Raw genomic sequence first — 18,976 nt, forward strand, 5'->3', positions numbered from 1 at the left:
GAAGTGGACCAGAGGGCAGAGGTAGAATGGAGCGGTTCACTTTTATGCAGAGGCCTTACTGAATAAGGAGGAACAATGCACTGCCTTCAAGATTTGCAGTGTACCTGTTTAGAAACATAGAAAACCTACAGCACAATTCAGGCCCTTCAGCCCAAAAAGCTGTGCCAAATATGTCCTGACCTTAGAAATTACTAAGCTTACCCATAGCCCTCTATTTTTCTAAGCTCCATGTACCTATCCAAAAGTCTCTTAAAAGACCCTATCGTAGCCACCTCCACCATCGTTGCCAGCAGACCATTCCACGCAGTCACCACTCTCTGAGTAAAAAACTTACCCCTGACATCTCGTCTATACCTACTCCCCAGTACCTTAAACCTGTGTCCTCTTGTGGCAACCATTTCAGCCCTGGGAAAAAGCCTCTGACTATCCACATGATCAATACCTCTCATCATCTTCTACACCTCTGTCAGGTCATCCCTCATCCTCCATTGTTCCAAGGAGAAAAGGCCAAGTTCACTCAACCTGTTTTCATAAGGCATGCTCCCTAATCCAGGCAACATCCTTGTAAATCTCCTCTGCACCCTTCCTATGGCTTCCACATCCTTCCTGTTGTGAGGATATTTGAAATAATCTTGCCGCAATTGATTAAGCTGAACTGGATCACAAAGCTTCATATAAAGAGAGATGGAGAACTTTGTGGGCTTCGAGGAGGACATGCTTTTCTTCCTAAGTTGCTCATTTTGTCCTATTGTCGCCTTTTCCCAAAGAAAGTGAGTTGACATATGAAAACCCACAACATAAGTTGAATTGTACAATTGAATAGCCAACATTTATCACTCAACTGACATCCTTCAAAAACAAATGTCAAGCTCAGTGCCACATATGCGACCTTACCAAATATAACTTGGTTGCCACATTTTTTCCCACATTGTAACAGTGGCCACACTTTAAAAAAAATGCTTGACTTCTTTGGGGTGTCTGGAGTTTGGGAGAGGCATTATTACATGCAATGTGTTTCTTCATGCAAGTGTTTCCTTTCTCTCAGGTTCTCCAGGCCCCCCAGGTGAGCCATTGATCTACAGGTATGGATCCGTCATTACTATTCATTGGTCCAGTGGAGACTCTGGAAAGGCACCCATCAGTCGATATGTCATTGAGGCCAGACCATCAGGTGAGAAGTATGACTGATCAAAACATTTACAGCCATTCACCTCAATGACATGATTGAGATCTGCAACTAAATATTTCGGAAATAATGTTTCTGATTTCATGTCTAAAAGAGTTAGCATTGAGGTACATGTATAAGATTTATTACTCTACATTTCCAGAGTTCCATATTTTAATTCCTTGTGACCAATTTAGCATCCAGGCAAAGTGTTACAGCAAATGGTTTTAAATAAATCCAGAAAAATCAAACAAAAGGTTATCAATGACATACAAATCTCAATATTAAGTACATTTATGGATGCAAGATTCTTTATTTTATAGAAAGAGTATTAAAGTTTTTAAAGGGTTAACAGTGTTGCACTAACTAAGCCAACATCTGTTTTTAAGTACTTGTTTAATTAAATTTTCCAGGAATGTTTCCATCTTGTTTCTATGTTGTTTTTTTTCAATCTTTCAGTTACATAAATTACCCCTACCACTTAATTTTTCAATATTGTTATTACACTGGGGCAGTATTAAACAGAGCAATCAAAAACAAATGTTAAAAAGATTTTTAAAAAACATATTACAAATAAAGTACAGATCCGTAATGCTGATAAAATAACTGGACATGGAAAGAGTTTATATCTTGAATCTAATCTTACCATGAGCAACATTAATCTAAACTTTGTCAGAAATCCCATAAATTAACTTAAATAATTTTTCTTGCTTTAGATATGGTAAACAAGCTGAGAAAACTCACCCTAAATAGTTTTCAAAACCTTTTCACCATTTAAATCCTTCACAGATTAGGACTGGGACCAAGTATGTTTACATCATAGGGAAGAATTGCCTTGAGTGCTGCTTAACAAAATCCTTAAAAGGTGCATAGAAATTTATCCTCCATGTCACGCACTAAACATAGAACTGTGGCTGGGGCCATAAGTTATACTCAATAGAACCAAATTTCAGAAGAGGACACACTCTGTAATTGCTGATACATATGAAATAAATACAGAAAATGCAAGAAATAATTAGCTTCTTAGGCATCGTCTGTGGAAAGAAAAACTGAGTAAATGTTTCATGTCCGAGGACCTTTAATCAGAGCAGGTCATTACAGCATCAGGGACCTGGATTCATCCTAACCTTGGGTGCTGTCCATGAGGTGTTTGCACTTTCACCCTGTCACTGTGCGGGTTTCTTCTGGGTGCTCCGGTTCCCTCCCACAACATGCTGCTCAGTTAATCGGCCACTGTACATTGTCCTTAGCGTAGGTTAATGACAAAGGTGAGTTAATGGACAGCTGTGAGAGAGAATAAGTTGCAGGGGGTAAGTGGAAATAAGGAGAGGCGGAATGGGACCAATGGGATTGCTTCACTGGGAACTGGCATGAAACCAATGAGCCAAATGGCCTCCTCCTGTGTAGCTGTAGGTATAATTATAATGTATGTGTGGGTTCTTATTTTAACTGCATGAAGTGCTGGTATTATATTGAAACACTAGGAGGCATGGAGAACTGCTAAGTCACATGCATCTTGTTTATTCCACTCTCTCCATCCACACTGCATGCCTCACATATTTTCATACACCTCACAGTTTTTTTTATCTTTAAAATGAAAGAATGATTTACACACTCTCACTGTTTACCTCCCTTTGTGTGTTCTGATTTTATCAAAGTGACTTTGTCAGTGTCATATCCACTTCTTGATTCCACTTCAACTTACTAAATTAAATAAAGAGATGATTTTAAGTTAGACATGACAAGGCAAGTGAGGTGTTGTGTCATATGCAGGAATTGATGGAAACAATTGGGATGAAGGGCAACAAATGAGGCAGCAGTCAAGGTCCAGAGGGTAACACTGGTGGACCCCCTGTCAGGTTCTGTGAGGATGAGACCGAGACTGCAGAGTGGATGAGCAAATTGGCCACACCACTGGTGTGGGGAGCTATTCAAAGTGAAGGATTGAGGTGGTAGCAGGCGTCAGTATAGTTAACAGGATAAATACTATTCTCTGTAGCTGCAGACGTAATCCTGAAAGCTGTGTTGCCTGCCAAGTGCCGGGGTTAAGGACATTTCCTTGGGGCTGGAGAGGAAATTGCAGTGGGAGGGGAAAGATCCAGTTGTTTGGTTCATGGAGCAATCAGTGACAGAGACAACACAAAGAAGGAAGTCCTGCTGAAAGAATGTGAGCAGCAAGGCTCCAAGTTAAAAGCCAAAGCCACAAAGATGAAAATGCCTGGATTATGCCTTGAGCTATGTATAAATTGGCATGGGATTAATAAGAGTTGAATGCATAGCTCAGAGAATGGTAAAGCAGAAATAGATGTCAATTTATGGTTACAGGCACCAGCAAGGGCAAAGAGAGAGATGTTCTGTTAGGACAAGCATCACTTGAATCAGGCTGGGATTAGTGATAATGCAAGTTGATTAACCAGAGATAAGACTTCAAACTAAAATGTTGCAGGGAATGGGGAAAAGGGTGGGTTCTGGTAAAGGTAAATTTAGAAAATTAAAGAAAACGGACAAAACAATGATAGAAGGTACAAAATGAATAATGACGAGTGGAGTCTGTCTGAAAATGAAAGTGCAATCCAAGTATAATTCTACCTTTAATTCAAGTCAGAGCAAGGAAAAATGGTAAAAAGACAAAATTGAAGGCTCTATATCTGAATGAATGTAGCATTCACAAAAATATGTAAAGCAAAAACATAATTAGAAATAAATGCATACAAACAGAGGCAAGGTTGTGAAGTGAACAGGAATGGGAACTAAATCTTTCAGAATACTTATTTTTTTTAGAAGAGATAAGCAAAACAAAAAAAAGGGTGAAGTAGCCCTGATGTTCAGGACTGGGTTAAAGGCAGTAGAGAGGAAGGATCATAGTACAGGAAATCAAATAAAGCTAAGAATGAAGCTAAGAAACAGCAAGGAACAGGAAACATTGGAGGGAGTTGTACATAGGCACCAGATGGTAGGCATAGAATTAATCAGGAAATTAGATGTGAATGTAACAAAGGTGATACAGAAATCATAGGGGACTTTAACCTGTGTTTAGCCAAATTAGAATGAATTCATGGGGTATAAAACAGATGGCTTTCCAGATTAATATGTTGTGGAACTAATGAAGGAACGGGCTATTTTAGATCCAGTGATGTGAAAGAGTTAATTGATGATCCGGTAATTAAGAGGCCTTTAAGGAATAGTGATCATAATATGATAGAATTTTATGTAAAAGTTGTAAGTCATTTAGTTTGATCTGAAATCAGGATCTTAAATCTGAATAAAGCAAGTTATGAAGGCATGAGGTGTGAGTTGACAATAGTAAACTGGGAAAAGGCATGGCAGTGAACAAGCAGTGTCTAAAATATAAACAATTAATGTATAGTTTACATGTAATATATATAATTTTAAGACAAAAATAGAGATTATCCAGCCAGGGCTATCAGTAAGAGTTAAAGACAAATCAAAGAAAAAGGTTTATAATATGTCCAAAAAATCAATAACTCAGACAAATGGAAAAAAATTCAGAATTCAGCAAAGGAGAACCTAGCCATCGATAAGGAAAATGAAAAACAAGAGTAGTCTTGCGAAAAAAAGGAGAAAGATTGGCCATAAAAGCTACTATAAACATGTAAAAAGCTAAAATTAGTACAAGTCCCTGACTGACTGAGACAGAAATTATATTGGGAAATAAGGAAAGGTGCAAGAAATTAAACAATTACTTCCTATCAGTTTTTATAGATGAAGACACAGAAAACCTCACAGAAATAATGGAGAACTACAGGTCTAGAATGATTGAGTAGCTCAAAGAAATTAGCATTAGTAAAAACAAACAAGCATTGGAAAACTTAACACTGATAACTTGCATCATAGGATTTTGAAGAAGATGGTTGTGATATGGTGCATGCACTGGTGGTCAACTTCAGGATAGTGTGTGATTGGAAGGGAACCTGCAGGTGATGGTGTTCCCATGCATTTGCTGCCCTTGTTCTCCTTGTTGCTGGAGGTCATGGGTTTGGGAGGTACTGCTGAGTAATCTGAGCGAGTAACCATTTTGCAGATGGTTAACACTGTAGCCTCCTGCACTGGTAGTGGATGGAACAAATATTTATAGAGATTGATGGGCTACCAATCAAGAGGGCTGCTTTGTCCTTCTCTGATGTAAAGTAATGTGGATGGTATTGAGTTTCTTGAAAATTGGAGAATTATTGGCTCTGTACTTAACTGGGCACATGAAGAGCATACCATCGTGCTCATGATTTGTGCCTTGAAGATGCCAGAAAGGCTTTGTGGTGTCAGAAGGTGAGTCATTTACTGCTGGATATCCAGAACCCCAGTAGTTAAATTCTGGGCTGGAATGATTGTGCTCTGACAAGCATGGCCATTTTCCTTGTCTGAGTTATGATGCTAGCCTTCAGAGTGTTTTCCCATTGATGCCCATTGACTTTAGTTTTACCAAAGTGCTTTGATGCCACACTCAGTGCCTTGATGTCAAGAGCAGACAAACTCACCTCTCATCTAGCCCTTTAGTCCATGAGTGACCAAAAACTCTAATGAGTCAAATGGACCTGGTGAAACCCAAACTGGGCATCAGTGAGCAGGCTGTTGCTGAGTAAATGCCTCTTGATAGCACAGTCAATGACTACTTGACATCACTTTGCTGATGATTGAAAGTAAATTGATTGGGTGGTTATTAGCCAGATTGCATTTGACCTGTTTTTTTTGTGAATAGAACATACTTTGGCCATTTTCCATATTGTCTGATAGATGCCAGTGTTCCACTGGAACAACTCAGCTTGAGGCTCAGCTAGTCCTGGAGTACAGGTCTTCAGCACTACATCCAGGATATTGTCTAGTCCCATTGTCTCTGCTGTATCTGCTGCTCTTAACCATTTTTGATATTAGGTGGAGGCTAGAGATTGGGTTCTATAATAGTGGGAATCTTAGGAGGAAGTTAATTGGATCATGGATATGGCATTTCTGGCTGAATGTCAGTCTTGTCTTCGGCACTCACATGCTGGACCCCACTGTTGTTGAGGATGGGGATGTTCTTGGAGCCTCCTCCTCCTGTTAGGTGTCCACCACCATTCATGACCAGATATGGCAGGACTGTAGATTCTTGATCTGATCACTTGGTAGTGAGATCACATAGCTCTGTCAATGTGTGCTGTTCCCAGCAAGGTCTCATGAAACCAGGGTTGATACTATTGATAGAGTGAGGGATCTACCAAGCAGGAGGTTGCAAAGTGTGGTCTCATACATTTCTGCTACTGATGATGGTCCACACATGGATGCCCTGTTTTAAGATGCCAGATCTGTTCTGAGCCTATCCCATTTAGCACCTTGCAGTGCCACACAACACAATAAGAGGGCAAGGGTTCAATGAGGAGTGCAAAAGAGCTTGCTGGGATCACCCTTGTACTTGAGTCCTAGTATATCAAAACCTCAATTTTAAAGTTCTCATCGATTTTTTTCACATCCCTTCGTGGTTTCACCATGGTTTCACACTTCCCTATCTCTGTAATCTCCTTCAGTTCCATAACCCCTGAACTGTCTGTGCTTCCCTAATTCCAAACTGAAGCATGCTATATACATTGCTGCTATGTTAGCCACGTAACACACCTTCTTCATAGTGATGCCTACAAACATTAAATGCATGAAGCATAACCAAATATGTACACATAATGTGGCACAAAATCATTTCCCTCAATTCCCTTCTAAACCTTCTACCTTAAGTCAATGTGACTGTTTTTGAGCTTTCTGCAATGCAAAATATTTCCATCAAACCCTCTGGACTCCTTATAATTTTTTACACTTTAATTCTTTTCTTGGCTTTTGTTACTTCAATGAAAACAACCCCCAGCCGAACTAAAAATTCCTCACTCACAGAAACAAGCTTGTGAATCTTTACTCCACCCCCTCTAGTGCTGTCACATCCTTGTAGAAATTGGTGACCAGAACTGTGCACAATATTCCAGTCAAGTTTTTACACCATTTTACTTTAACTTTTGTGTTCTTATATTCTACAGCTTGGCTAGTGAAGGTAAGAATCCTGTACAACTTGTGAATCATTTTGCCTGTCTGCCCTATTATCTTCAGGCATCTGTGGACATTTGTTGCAAGATATCCCTGGATGCCTTGTTTCTTATTCCCAAATGTATTGTCTTATACTCCTCTGGATAGAATTCTATTTGCTACTTTTTTGCCTGCTTTAGTAATGTAATGATACAGAGACACGAGACTGCAGATGCTGAAATGTGAAGCAACAAACAATCTGCTGGGGGAACTTAATGGGTTGAGCAGCATCTGTGGGAGGAAAGGAATCATCGATGTTTTGGGTCAAATACCTGCATCAGTCCTGATGCAGGGTTTCAACTCAAAACATCAGCAATTCCTTTCCTCCCACAGATGCTGCTGGAACTGCTGAGTTCCTCCAGCAGATTGTTTGTTGCAATGCAATGTTAAGTTCTTGGAGCCATATAACTTTCCTTCCCATTATTAACCACATGACCGTTTTCGGTCTTCAAAGGGACTTGAATGGAAGGGTGGCTGATGTTTGCTATTTATCAATTATGTAAGCTGTATGTGGACTATTGCCAAGCATTTATATGGGGTTTGAGCAAGAAAAACAAATGAAAGTGAATTTGTCAAATGGGCAAAAAGATTTTTCTGGATGAGAGTTGATTGAATCATTGTAACTGCCTTCTATGTCATTTTCTTTGAAGAAATTGACAAAGGCGTCGCTTTTCGTTGAATATCTGGATGGTCTGTCTCGGTATTCCTATTTCAGTAGTTTTTTTCCAACCCAAACCTCTGACCAATCCTGCCATGCATTTTCCTGGTAATGGCTAATCACACCTGATTTACAAGTACGGTTCATTTTCAGCAGCTGGAATCAGCTGCACATTGCCCTTCACTTTGAGATTCACTTCATTGAAGTCATTATTGGTTGATAGCAGACAAAAAATGTTGTGCAGACACTAAATGTTGTGCAAACACAAGAGACTACAGATGCTGGAATCTGGAGCGAAAAGCAAACTGCTGGAGAAAGCCAGCGGGTCCAGTCCAGGTGAAGGGTATTGACCCAAAACATCGACTGTCCTTTTGCCTCCACAGATGCTGCCTGACCTGCTGAGTTCCTCCAGCAGTTTGGGTTTTTTTTTGCACAAAATGTTGTGCACTTACTTCAAATAACCAAAGGGAAATTTCTCCTGACTGTGGTCTCCTGACTGGAACAGTACTGGTGGCAGGGTATTGGGGGTGAGGGAGGAATTCTTTGGATACTCCTATCCAGAAAAAAGGTGAATGTGAACATTGAACTGCAAACAATTTTCTTTTGTTTCGTTATATTACCTATGAATAATGAGACTGGAAAAGCTTTCTAGAAATATAATGATGTGTTAACTTGTCGAGAGAACACTGAGGTGTGACTTATTGACCATAACTGCTATTGAGACATGTTCTATTTTTTTTAATTGGTCATTCAAAGTTGATGAAACTTTGAGCTTTATTGTTTGTGAAAACTTAAATTGATTGATATTATAAAGCGTTCCACGGTTGGTAGATGTTATGACACAATAGCTTTCCTTACTCCCTGCTTCTTGGAAAACGAATGAGTTATTGCATCCCTTGGCACAATACTAAAGTAAATGAATCTGAAGTTGCAGGAGTTGAATCCCGGCTGGCTGACTGACCTCAGGCTCTGCAATAGTTGGAGTATTTGTTTGACCTGATTGTTTTGGGTTCAGAGGGAAACGTGAGTCATAGTTTCACATTCCAGTGAGGGATATCATTCCTCTGGATCTGAATCATTGAAGATTTACAACACAGAAAGGCACCAATCAGCCCTTCGTGTCCATCCCGGTCAAAATGAGCTGTCTCGCTTAATCCCACCTTCCAGCACTTGGTCCATTGCCCTAAAGGTCATAACTCTTCAAATACAAATCCAAGTACAGTTTTAAGGTGATGAGGGTTTCTGCCTTTACTACCCTTTCAAGCAGTGAGTCCAGACACCCACCACTCACTGGATGAACAAATCTTTCTTCCCTCATCTCCCTTCTAATCCTTCTACCAATCATTTTAAATCTATGCCCTTGATATTTATGATGTTTGCTAAAGGGAATAGCTCCTCATTTACTCTATATTGTGCCCTCATAATTTTATGCATCTCCATTAGATTTCCTCTCAGGGTCCTCAGTTCCAAAGGAAACTCCCTGAACTTATCCAGTCATTGCTGATGGCTAAGGTTTTCCACCCCAGCAATGTATTTGTAACTCTCCCCTGTGTCCTCACCAGTGCAATGTGGTGACCAGAACTGTGTTCAGTCCTCAGGCTGTAGCAAGGTGTGACCATTGCTGGGCTTGTTAAGTAAAGTAGTTAATCTTGCAGCTTTTTACATGACCATTTTTTTTTCTGGAATTTTGTGTCATGTGTTAACATTTTACTTCAATGCATCTGAAAATACTATTCCATTAAATTGAAATGTATCCAGATGCTGTAGCTGATGACTCAGTCAATAAATGTTCTGCTCAGAGGCTTGAAGAATGGAAAGGACTTAGGTTCAATGTTGCTCTGTTCCGAGTTAGCTGATCTAAACCAGAGCAACTGTAAAGATCCCACTTTTAACCCCACTGTTCTTGAACTGGAAAGAAAATGATCAAACATGGTTCTGATTACTCATTGTCATTAAGTGTGTCCATGATAACATAGGGTGAAACAAGATTAGGTTTGGCTACAACATTTCCCACAGTTGAATAGTTTGCCAATACTCCATGGCTCAATTTTTTATGAAATTTTTGGGCTCAGCTTTTAAACTTCTGTGTTTCTGGCATTGATTGCAAGTGGAGACACGTGAGACTGCAGGATGATGGAATCTGGAGCAAAAACAAACTGCTGGAGGAACTCGGAGGGTCAAGCAGCATCTGTGGGGAGTAGGGAATTATTTACTTTTTGGATCGAGACCCTGCATCAGGACTGAGAGTAGAGAAGGAAGACAGTCTGTATAAAGAGGAGAGGGGGATGGGTGAGACAGTGCCCATTGCAGACAGAGCACGGGTACTCTGAAAACCAGTCGCCTAGTCTGCACTTGGTCTCACGGATGTAGAGGAGGCCACATCAGGAGCACCAAATGCAGTGGATGAGGTTGGAGGAGGTGCATTTGAATCTTTGCCTCACCTGGAAGGGCTGTTTAGGTGTAAGAACAAGTGTTGCATCTCCTGCAGTTGCAGAGGAAAGTGCCAGGGGTCAAGGTGGGATTGGTGGGAAGGGATGAGCGGACCAGGGAGCCACAGAGAGGTGGTCCCTCTGGAAGGTGGAAAAGGATGGGGAGGAGAAGATGCAGCTGGTGGTGGGACCCTGTTGGAGCTGGCGGAAATGACAAAGGATGATGTGCTGGATGCAGAGGCTAGTAGGGTGAAAGGTGAGGACTGGGGAACTCTATCTTTGCTCTTTTTGGAGGGATGGTGGGTGAGAGCAGAATACTGGGAAATGGACTAGATGCGAGGAGAGGGCTCCATCAACCACAATAGAGGGGAACCCATACTTCATGAAACAGGAGGACGTTTCAGATGGCTTGGAATAGAAATCCTTATCTTGAGAGCGTGTGTAGCAGAGATGGACAAACTGGAAGAAAGGGATGGCATCCTTACAAGAGGCGGGGTGGAAAGAGGTGTCATCTGGTAAGCTGTGGGAGTCAGTGGGTTTATAGTAAGTGCCAGTTCATAGATTGTCTCCTGAGATAGAGACAGAGAGATCCAGAAAAGGGAAAGGGGTGTCAGAAATGGTCGAAGTGTATTTGAAAGCAGAGTGAAAGTTGATAGCAAAGGTGTTAAAATTGACAAGTTCCGCACATTGTTGATGTAATGGAGAAAGAGCTGGGGAGTGGTACCAGAGAATGTTTGGAACAAGGACTGTTCCACATAGCCCACAAAAAGACAGGCATAGATAGGCTAGTCATTGAGAGATTACCAAATGAAGGTCAAAAACAAGTTTGTTCCTGCAGGATTTAAAGGACTCCAGCAGCTAAAAGGGTGGCTTTGGTCTTAAACTAAGAGTATCTGGACAGTTTTTGCATGAGTCAAGTAGAGTAAGGTGATACAGTTGATAGTGAGAAGGGTATGCATGGGCTACAGGATGATATAGAGTCATAGAGTTGTGCAGAACAGAAACGGGCCCTTCGGCCCACTATATCCTTGCCTATCTTCTTGCCCATCTACAGTAATCCCATTTGCCAGCATTAGCACCATTTCCTTCTATGCCTTGCATATTTAAGTGTCTGTCTAAATGCCTCTTAAACATTGTAATTTTATCTGATGTAAGCACCTCCTCTGGCAGTGTGTTCCAGGTTCCAGCCACCCTCCATGTAAAAAAAAACTTACCCCTTAGATCCCCTTTTAATCTCCTACCTCTCGCCTTAAAGCTATGTCCTCCGTTGCCCTTATATTGTTGAATATAAAATGGACAGAGCAATGGCAGGTGGAATTTAATCCTGGTAAATGTGAGGTGGTGTATTTTGGGACAATTAATTAAGCTAGGACATAAACAATGATTAGTAGAGCCCTAGGGAGTATTAAGGAACAGAGGTGTACAAGTCCAAGGATTGCTGCAGTTGGCAGCACAGGTAGATAAGGTGATGAAGAAGGCATGTGAGATACTTGCCATCATTAGCCAGGGTATAGCACAAAAGTGCAGGGAGGTTACGGTACAACTTAATAAAACTGTGGTTAGACCACAGGTGATATACTTTGTGCAGTTCTGGTTGCCACAAAATAGGAAGGACATGATTGCACTGGAGAGGATGCAAAGGAGATTCACTAGAATGTTGCCTGGCATGCAGTGTTTCAGTTATGAAAAGAGACTGGATATGTTGGGTTTGTTTCCTTTGGAGATAGTTCATTGGGGGACCTAACTGAGTTATTCAAAGCTATGAGGGGCATGGATCAGGTAGATTGTAAGAAACTTTTCCTCATAGCAGAGGTGTGTAACACAAAGGGCAAAGATTTAAAATAAGCGATTGGAGGTTTTGAGAGGTTCTGAGGAGGAAATTTTTCACTTAGAGGGTGACTGGAATCTGAAATGCTCTGTCTGAGGGAGAGATGAAAACAGGTTTCCTCACTTTCACATCTAGACGAGCACTTGAATTGCCAAGAGATAGAAGGCAACCAGCCAAGTACTGTAAAATGGGATCATTACTCAATGGTCTGCATAGCCATTGTGAGAGAAGAGCCTGTTTCTGTGCAATACGACTATATCACCCAGTGAGTTTAAAACGTAACACTACAGACTGAAATGGAGAACAACATGACTCCAGTTGCTGGTGCCAGCCAACGCAGTCACAGCCAGCTTATACAGGCCAATTCAATCAAACAAAAAAGTGTAATCATCAGGTAAATCATCTGGGGAAAAAGAGCCAAAGAGCCTGGCATGTTTGGTACAGTGCCTTTGTAGTCTGCCTTTATTTTGGGCATCTAGCCATATCTTAACAAGTCACTGTAGCGTATGTGACAGACACATTCAGTCTTTTCCTATTTGTGTGAAAGTGCTTTAAGTTTGCAGGTTATGCCATTTCCTATTCCACTTGGAGGCATTCTTTCACTATATATGCACATTCCCCATGAAATACAACTTCACTGTGTGTGGACATCGTCAACACCATTCTAGCCTGTTTACTGAGGCTTGGGTTGGGTGTGGTCTCATCGGTATGATTAGCAATGTTAACTGTGTTATCTTCTGCATTATCTGCTGAAAGTTGCTTTGTTTGATAATGCATTTGCTCAGAATAGAAACCTGTTTGTCTCTGAGGCTTCCCTGCAAAAGCCTCCCTCTCGACTAAAGTTGTGCAATGTATAAGACTGCGCTCATGGTGGTTGAAAGCCCACAGATTGAGGCAGGAACATAAAACATGTCATCAAAATCCAAATAATATGCTCTATTGCTTGGGGTTGTACATTTATCATTGCGATGGAATTCAGCTGTTATACTGGGAAAACATACAGATGTCAGAAGCCAAGATTGTAAAAGATGCTTTCATCTCCAAGATTATACATAGTCTTGTTTTTCTGTTGTAAAGAGGACTGGCATGATTGAGTTCCTCGAACTGAAGACATCATGGCAGCTGGTAGGAGGAAGAAAGCATTTATTTGCTTGATGGTCTGCTGCAGTTTGCAAACAAAATGCAGAGTGACAGAATTTGATATCTTCCTGTTGATTTGTTACTAATGATCAACATTACACAGATCCATTCTCCGATTCCTTGGACGTTCCCAATGTAAGTGGCAGCTGTTTGTCAAAAGGAAATTGATGACCTTCCAAGTTGTGGATAAGATACATCCATGCAGAAACGTGGCACTAAAAACATTCAGCTCACTGCTGTTCCCCTTGGAATCTGGAACACTGCATCTCATGCTTTTTTTGGAATAGTAGGAACTCTTCCTACATCACCTTTCAAGCCGTTGATACGAGTCTAGAAATTCTAATGCTCCAACATGGATGTGTTAGACATGCATTAAGTGGAATGCTAATGACCAATTCAGTGTAAATTTCACCAGCGGCTGATGCCAAAGGAAAATGTGCCACCTGAGGCTGAGGTTAGGTCTGGTGGAGAGGGAAGTCATTGGGGAGAGAGCCAGATGATCGGGATCTGGGCCTGAGGTTAGGTATCTGGGGAAGGTATGTAACTGAGTCAGAGGTAGGTTGGTGGTGTGGGAACACTTGGGCCCAAGGGTTAGAAATCAGAAAGGAAATGTTTACCATTGATCAGGACCAGGATCCTGGTTGAAGTCGGACCTCATGGGGTCAGCAGTAAGTTTGATGGATGGGATGGGATGGGTCAATGCCATATGTTGGATGAGGGCCAAAAGGATCAAAACAAGGTGACACTTTGCAGAATCCTCATTCAGCATTGTTGTAGTAAAGCATCGTTGTCCCAGGAATGTCCAATGAAGATTGCTGACAGGAAAACTTAGTCTAGTTTCTCACAAAATGCAAAGAAAGGAATGTCATATGGGGAACTATGCCATTCCATTGCTATATCACTTGAGGTACACAACATTGATTCAGATTGGAAAGTCCCCTGTCAAATTTCCCAAGTCAATTTAAATGATCCAAAAGTGGTTGTTACTGTTTTTCCACTGTGAAAAAAATTGTTCCTCAATTGTGCAACACTGAAAAAAAGCAGCATTATGCTGTCACCAAGTCTTATCACCTGGAACTCTGTGGCTTTTGGACGGACATGGTAAGCTAGAATTGTTATAGTAAAATGGGTAAATCCTGAAAACACTCAGCAGGTTAGACAGCATCTGTGAAAAAAGAAACAGAGCTAATGCTTCAGATCAAAAAACGTTTGTCGGTTCTGAAACATTAACTGTTTTTATTTCAGATTTCCAGCATTTGCATTATTTTATTTCTATTTGTTGCAGGAATTTGCATTTTGTTTCTGTGTTCCTTTTTATTCACTTGTTCATGGCTTGGTTTCAGTTGCCACCACTCCTGAAATGGCTGTTCCCAATTAATATCTTTCCACTGTGCCTTGCTAATTATGCTTTCTGCACATACCATCAGCTATCACATAATTATTACTTGGGTCCGATGCTCTTAAGTTTCCAATAATGATCAATGGCTTTAGGAAGGTTGATGAAAAAAAAGTAGAGAAACAAAACACTTTTTAAAAAAGCTTTTAAAAGACTGAGATCATCCTTATTGTGTGGATGTGTGTCACGTGGGGACAACACTGTCGCCTTTGGGCTATCTGGAGTCTGCAAATCACTCAATTAAGAAAATTAGCCACACCTTCCAGATTTAATCCATTGTGGGACGTTCTAGGTTGCCTTTTAGGACATTAAGAATTGTGCTCTGATCTCCCATGATCATGAAGTCCAGCTGATAATGCTGTGAAGGTCATATCTTTGACACCAAGGTCAAAATGTTGGGAGTTGCATCAGCAGCATTAAACTGTCAAATTCCTGTTGTACAACTGATTTGCTGCTTGCCATATGGCCCAAAGATCACAGCTGCTGTAAACAAAGATAAAGGCACATTGTGATGCGTTCAGAAAGTAGGACATGATGTGGAAATACCAGTTTTGAAGAAACAGCTTCAGCCTTCTTTGCAGCATGTGGAATTAGTTTTACTCTTCCTGTAAGCAACTGTATGGGACTCATTGTCAGACATTGTTGGCAGAGGGCAACTCATGAAAAGCCCCATTAGTTAGATTTCTTTCTGCATCCTTTGACTCATAAACATTTGTGCCATAACCTAATAGAAACATTAGCAGATAACAGAGAAACATGGGCAACAGTAGATTAGTTAATGTCCCTCTGACAATCAGTCTCCCTAAATAATGAAAATTAATGACAGGTAAGCACATGAAACAACAGGGAAGGAGTATAATTTATGGTTAAATCTAACTTACTATCAAAGAAAATAAGTCAGCAGAGGGAAGCAAAGATTGAAAGAGTGAATTAAGAGCAATATAAAAAAAAGAGATGGAATATAAGGCATAAAAATGATAAATCTGATCTTTTCTAAACAAAATGACTACATACACGAATTAGAGGAGCCATGTAAATTGTCATTATGGGGAGAGAGGTTGTCATTGCTTTTCAATTATATTTAAAATATTATCACTGAATTATTACCTCTCTTGATGTGTTTAATAAGCAATTAATGTACAAATGCAGCAGATACTTAAAACAATGGTTAAGATGCAGTTTATTTGAAGAAAACCCCAGTGCATTGTCATTCACCCAAAAATTCTGGAGATCAGCAGCTCACATTAATCCCCTGAACATGCTCCCCAATTAATAACCTTACACCCCATTATTTTTCCAGCAGTTTATTAGTGGAACTTGGATTTGGCATTTGACAGATAACCCACTAGCCAGTGAACTTGATGTATTAACTATTGCAATGAAATTAGAAATAATAGTTTAGTGAATTTTTTGATTACTGTGGTATGTTCCAGCAAAACTGCCTTCTGAAGTTGCCCTTTCTTGGTGACTGACATTTTGTTTCATTGATACACCATCCCAAGGCTGTTCTAGTGCCAACTGTGCTTCTTCATCCCAAAGTATCTCTCTGCCAATTCTGACTTCTGTGTGTCCTTACCAGTGTGCCATTGTGTCAATGCAAGTGCCTCTTGCTGATCCTGACCCTCCTGTTGTAATTTCTGGTTTCATTTTAAAATTACAAATGCTGCTACTTGAATGATATGCTTGTTGTGAAATATATTCAAATATATTTATCACTGCCCTGCTTCTGATGAATTAATACTGTACAGGGACTCCCCAGGTTACAAACAACCTGACTTACAAGTAAATGGTGACAGGAGCTAGGAGGAGATGCAGTTGTGAAAGAAAGCATTTTTTGCATTCTTTGCACAATAAAACCATTGAACTTCATTGTTCTGGAGGTATCTATCCTTTGCTTGATTTATGTGTTTTGAGAAGATACATGGAGGTTAATCTGCAACAAGCCATACAGAAAGAAATTTTAGTTAAATTCGGGTCAGTGAGGCATTGCAGAATCAGATTTATTATCACTGGCATATGTTGTGAAATTTGTTGTTTTATGTCTGCAGTACAGTGCAAGACACAAAGACATAAAAATGACTATAAATTACAAAAATAAATAAATAGTGCAAGAGAGGAATAACGAGGTAGTATCCATGGGTTCATGGACCGTTCAGAAATCTGATGGTGGAGGAGAAAAAGCTGTTTCTAAAATATTGAGTGTGGGTCTTCAAGCTCCTGTACCTCCTCCCTGATGGTAGTAACGTGAAGAGGGCATGTCCTGGATGGTGAGGGTCTTTAATGATGGATGCCGTCTTCTTGAGGCACCGCCTCTTAAAGATGTTCTCGTTAGTGGGAGAGGGTTGTGCCCATGATGGAGCTGGCTGAGCCTACAACCTCTGCAGCCTCTTGATCCTGTGCATTGGAGCCTCCATACCAGGCGGTGAAATAACCAGTCAGAATGCTCTCATCCAAACATCTGTAGAAATTTAAGATAAGATTTCTTTATTAGTCATAGGTACATTGAAACACACAGTGAAATGCATCTTTTTTGCGTAGAATGTTCTGGGGGCAGCCCGCAAGTGTCACCATGCTTCCGGCACCAATATAGCATGCCCAAGCTCCTAACCCGTACATCTTTGGAATGTGGGAGGAAACCGGAGCACCCAGAGGAAAGCCACGCAGACACAGGGAGAACATACAAACTCCTTAGAGACAGCAGCCGGAATTGAACCCGGATTGCTGGCACTATAATAACGTTACACTAACCGCTATGCTACCGTTACAAAAGTCTTTGGTGACATACCAAATCTCCTCAATCTCCTAACAAAGTAGAGCTGCAGGTGTGCCTTCTTTGTAATAGCATCAATGTGTTGGGCCTCTGAGATGTTGACACCCAGGAGCTTGAAGCTGCTCACCCTTTCCACCACTAACCCCTCAATGAGGACTGGTGTGTGTTCTCCCAACTTTCCCTTCCTGAAGTCCACAATCAATTCCTTGGTCTTGCTGACGTTGAGTGCGAGGTTGTTTTTGTGACACCACTCATCCAGCCGATCGACCTCACTCCTGTACGCCTCTTCATCGTCATCTGAGATTCTGCCAACAACAGTGGTGTCATTGGCGAATTTATGGATGGCGATTGAGCTGTACCTAGCCACACAGTCATAAGTGTAGAGAGTAGAGCAGTGGGCTAAGCATGCATCCTTGCTGTGCGCCTGTGTTGATTGTCAGTGAGGAGGAGATGTTACTGCCGATACGCACTGACTGTGAAAGTTGAGGATCCAGTTACAGAGGGAGATACATACACTTCACTGCTGTTTGAATCAGCTATATCAGGATGAACAAAACATTGAATACTGGAAACCTCCAAAGTTTGCACAGTACAACATGGGGCAGAGCAGTCACCATTTGGCTAAAAGCAAGACGGATTAAACAATCTTTTTATTCTGGCCCCAGCAGTGTAAGGAACATATGAAAAAGTATTTACCATTAGAGCATTATTCTGTGTATCCTGGGATGTTGTTTCTTTAGCTGACTAACTTTTCAAAATAATAAATGGACACATACAATTACAAAATTGGGAATATTGGGCTAGTCACTGTTACTGATGAGGTTTGCTTTGGCCTTGCCAATATGATGGTTTTAATGCACCAGAGCACTGTCATCATGCTGGGATCAAGCCAGTTCCTGACCATAAGTTCTACTAAGTACTGGTGAAGCTGTTTAAAGCCAGCAGGATGAAATGGGTTCTCATGTTGTGCCATGGCCAGGTTCCTGATGCTGATGGTGAGAAATTGCTTTCCTACAGGTTGGGCAGCATGCTGTTTACATTGAGTGGCTGACTTGGGATGGCAGCATACAATTAAAGCAAGGGGGCATTGACTCTCAAGAAAAGATGAACCCTGTGGCTCCATCGATGCTGCTGCTGTCTCTGCTCACCACCTCCCCACCCATCCACCATCCTTTAGTGCTACATCTGCTGGCAAGCCTTGAAAGGACGTTTGAGTTGACCACCAAGGCTCCTTGGCATTGCAGGGAAAATGCTGTCCCACAGTCATTCAGCATGAGGGTGGGAACTGGATCTTTATAATTTGGGGAAGTAGGTAGCCCTTCCTGCTTGGTATCCACTGTTAGCTCTGTTCATTCAGTGCTTTATGTCAATACGGAATACAGAGGGGCTACACCACAGAGTTGAGTGACTTATCACAGGAAATGATCACAGGTCAACCCAAGTAGAAGTATGTGTAGAAAAAAAGCTGATTCCTGTTGAAATGTACTTTTGCAGCAGCAGAAAACCAGCAGAATGGCATTTTTATCGAAGCTG

General features: G+C 41.0%; 1 protein-coding gene across 1 annotated transcript in view; it reads left to right on the forward strand.

Annotated features, from left to right (window-relative positions):
• sdk2b (sidekick cell adhesion molecule 2b) overlaps positions 1 to 18,976 on the forward strand; it is a 699,987-nt gene that overhangs the window by 584,002 nt on the left and 97,009 nt on the right. The window contains 1 exon segment of the mRNA XM_052032768.1: positions 1,046 to 1,171. Within this exon segment, the coding sequence (XP_051888728.1) occupies positions 1,046 to 1,171 (126 nt within the window).

This window comes from Pristis pectinata, chromosome 18, assembly GCF_009764475.1.
Source record: "Pristis pectinata isolate sPriPec2 chromosome 18, sPriPec2.1.pri, whole genome shotgun sequence".
Classification (NCBI taxonomy): Eukaryota; Metazoa; Chordata; class Chondrichthyes; order Rhinopristiformes; family Pristidae; genus Pristis; species Pristis pectinata.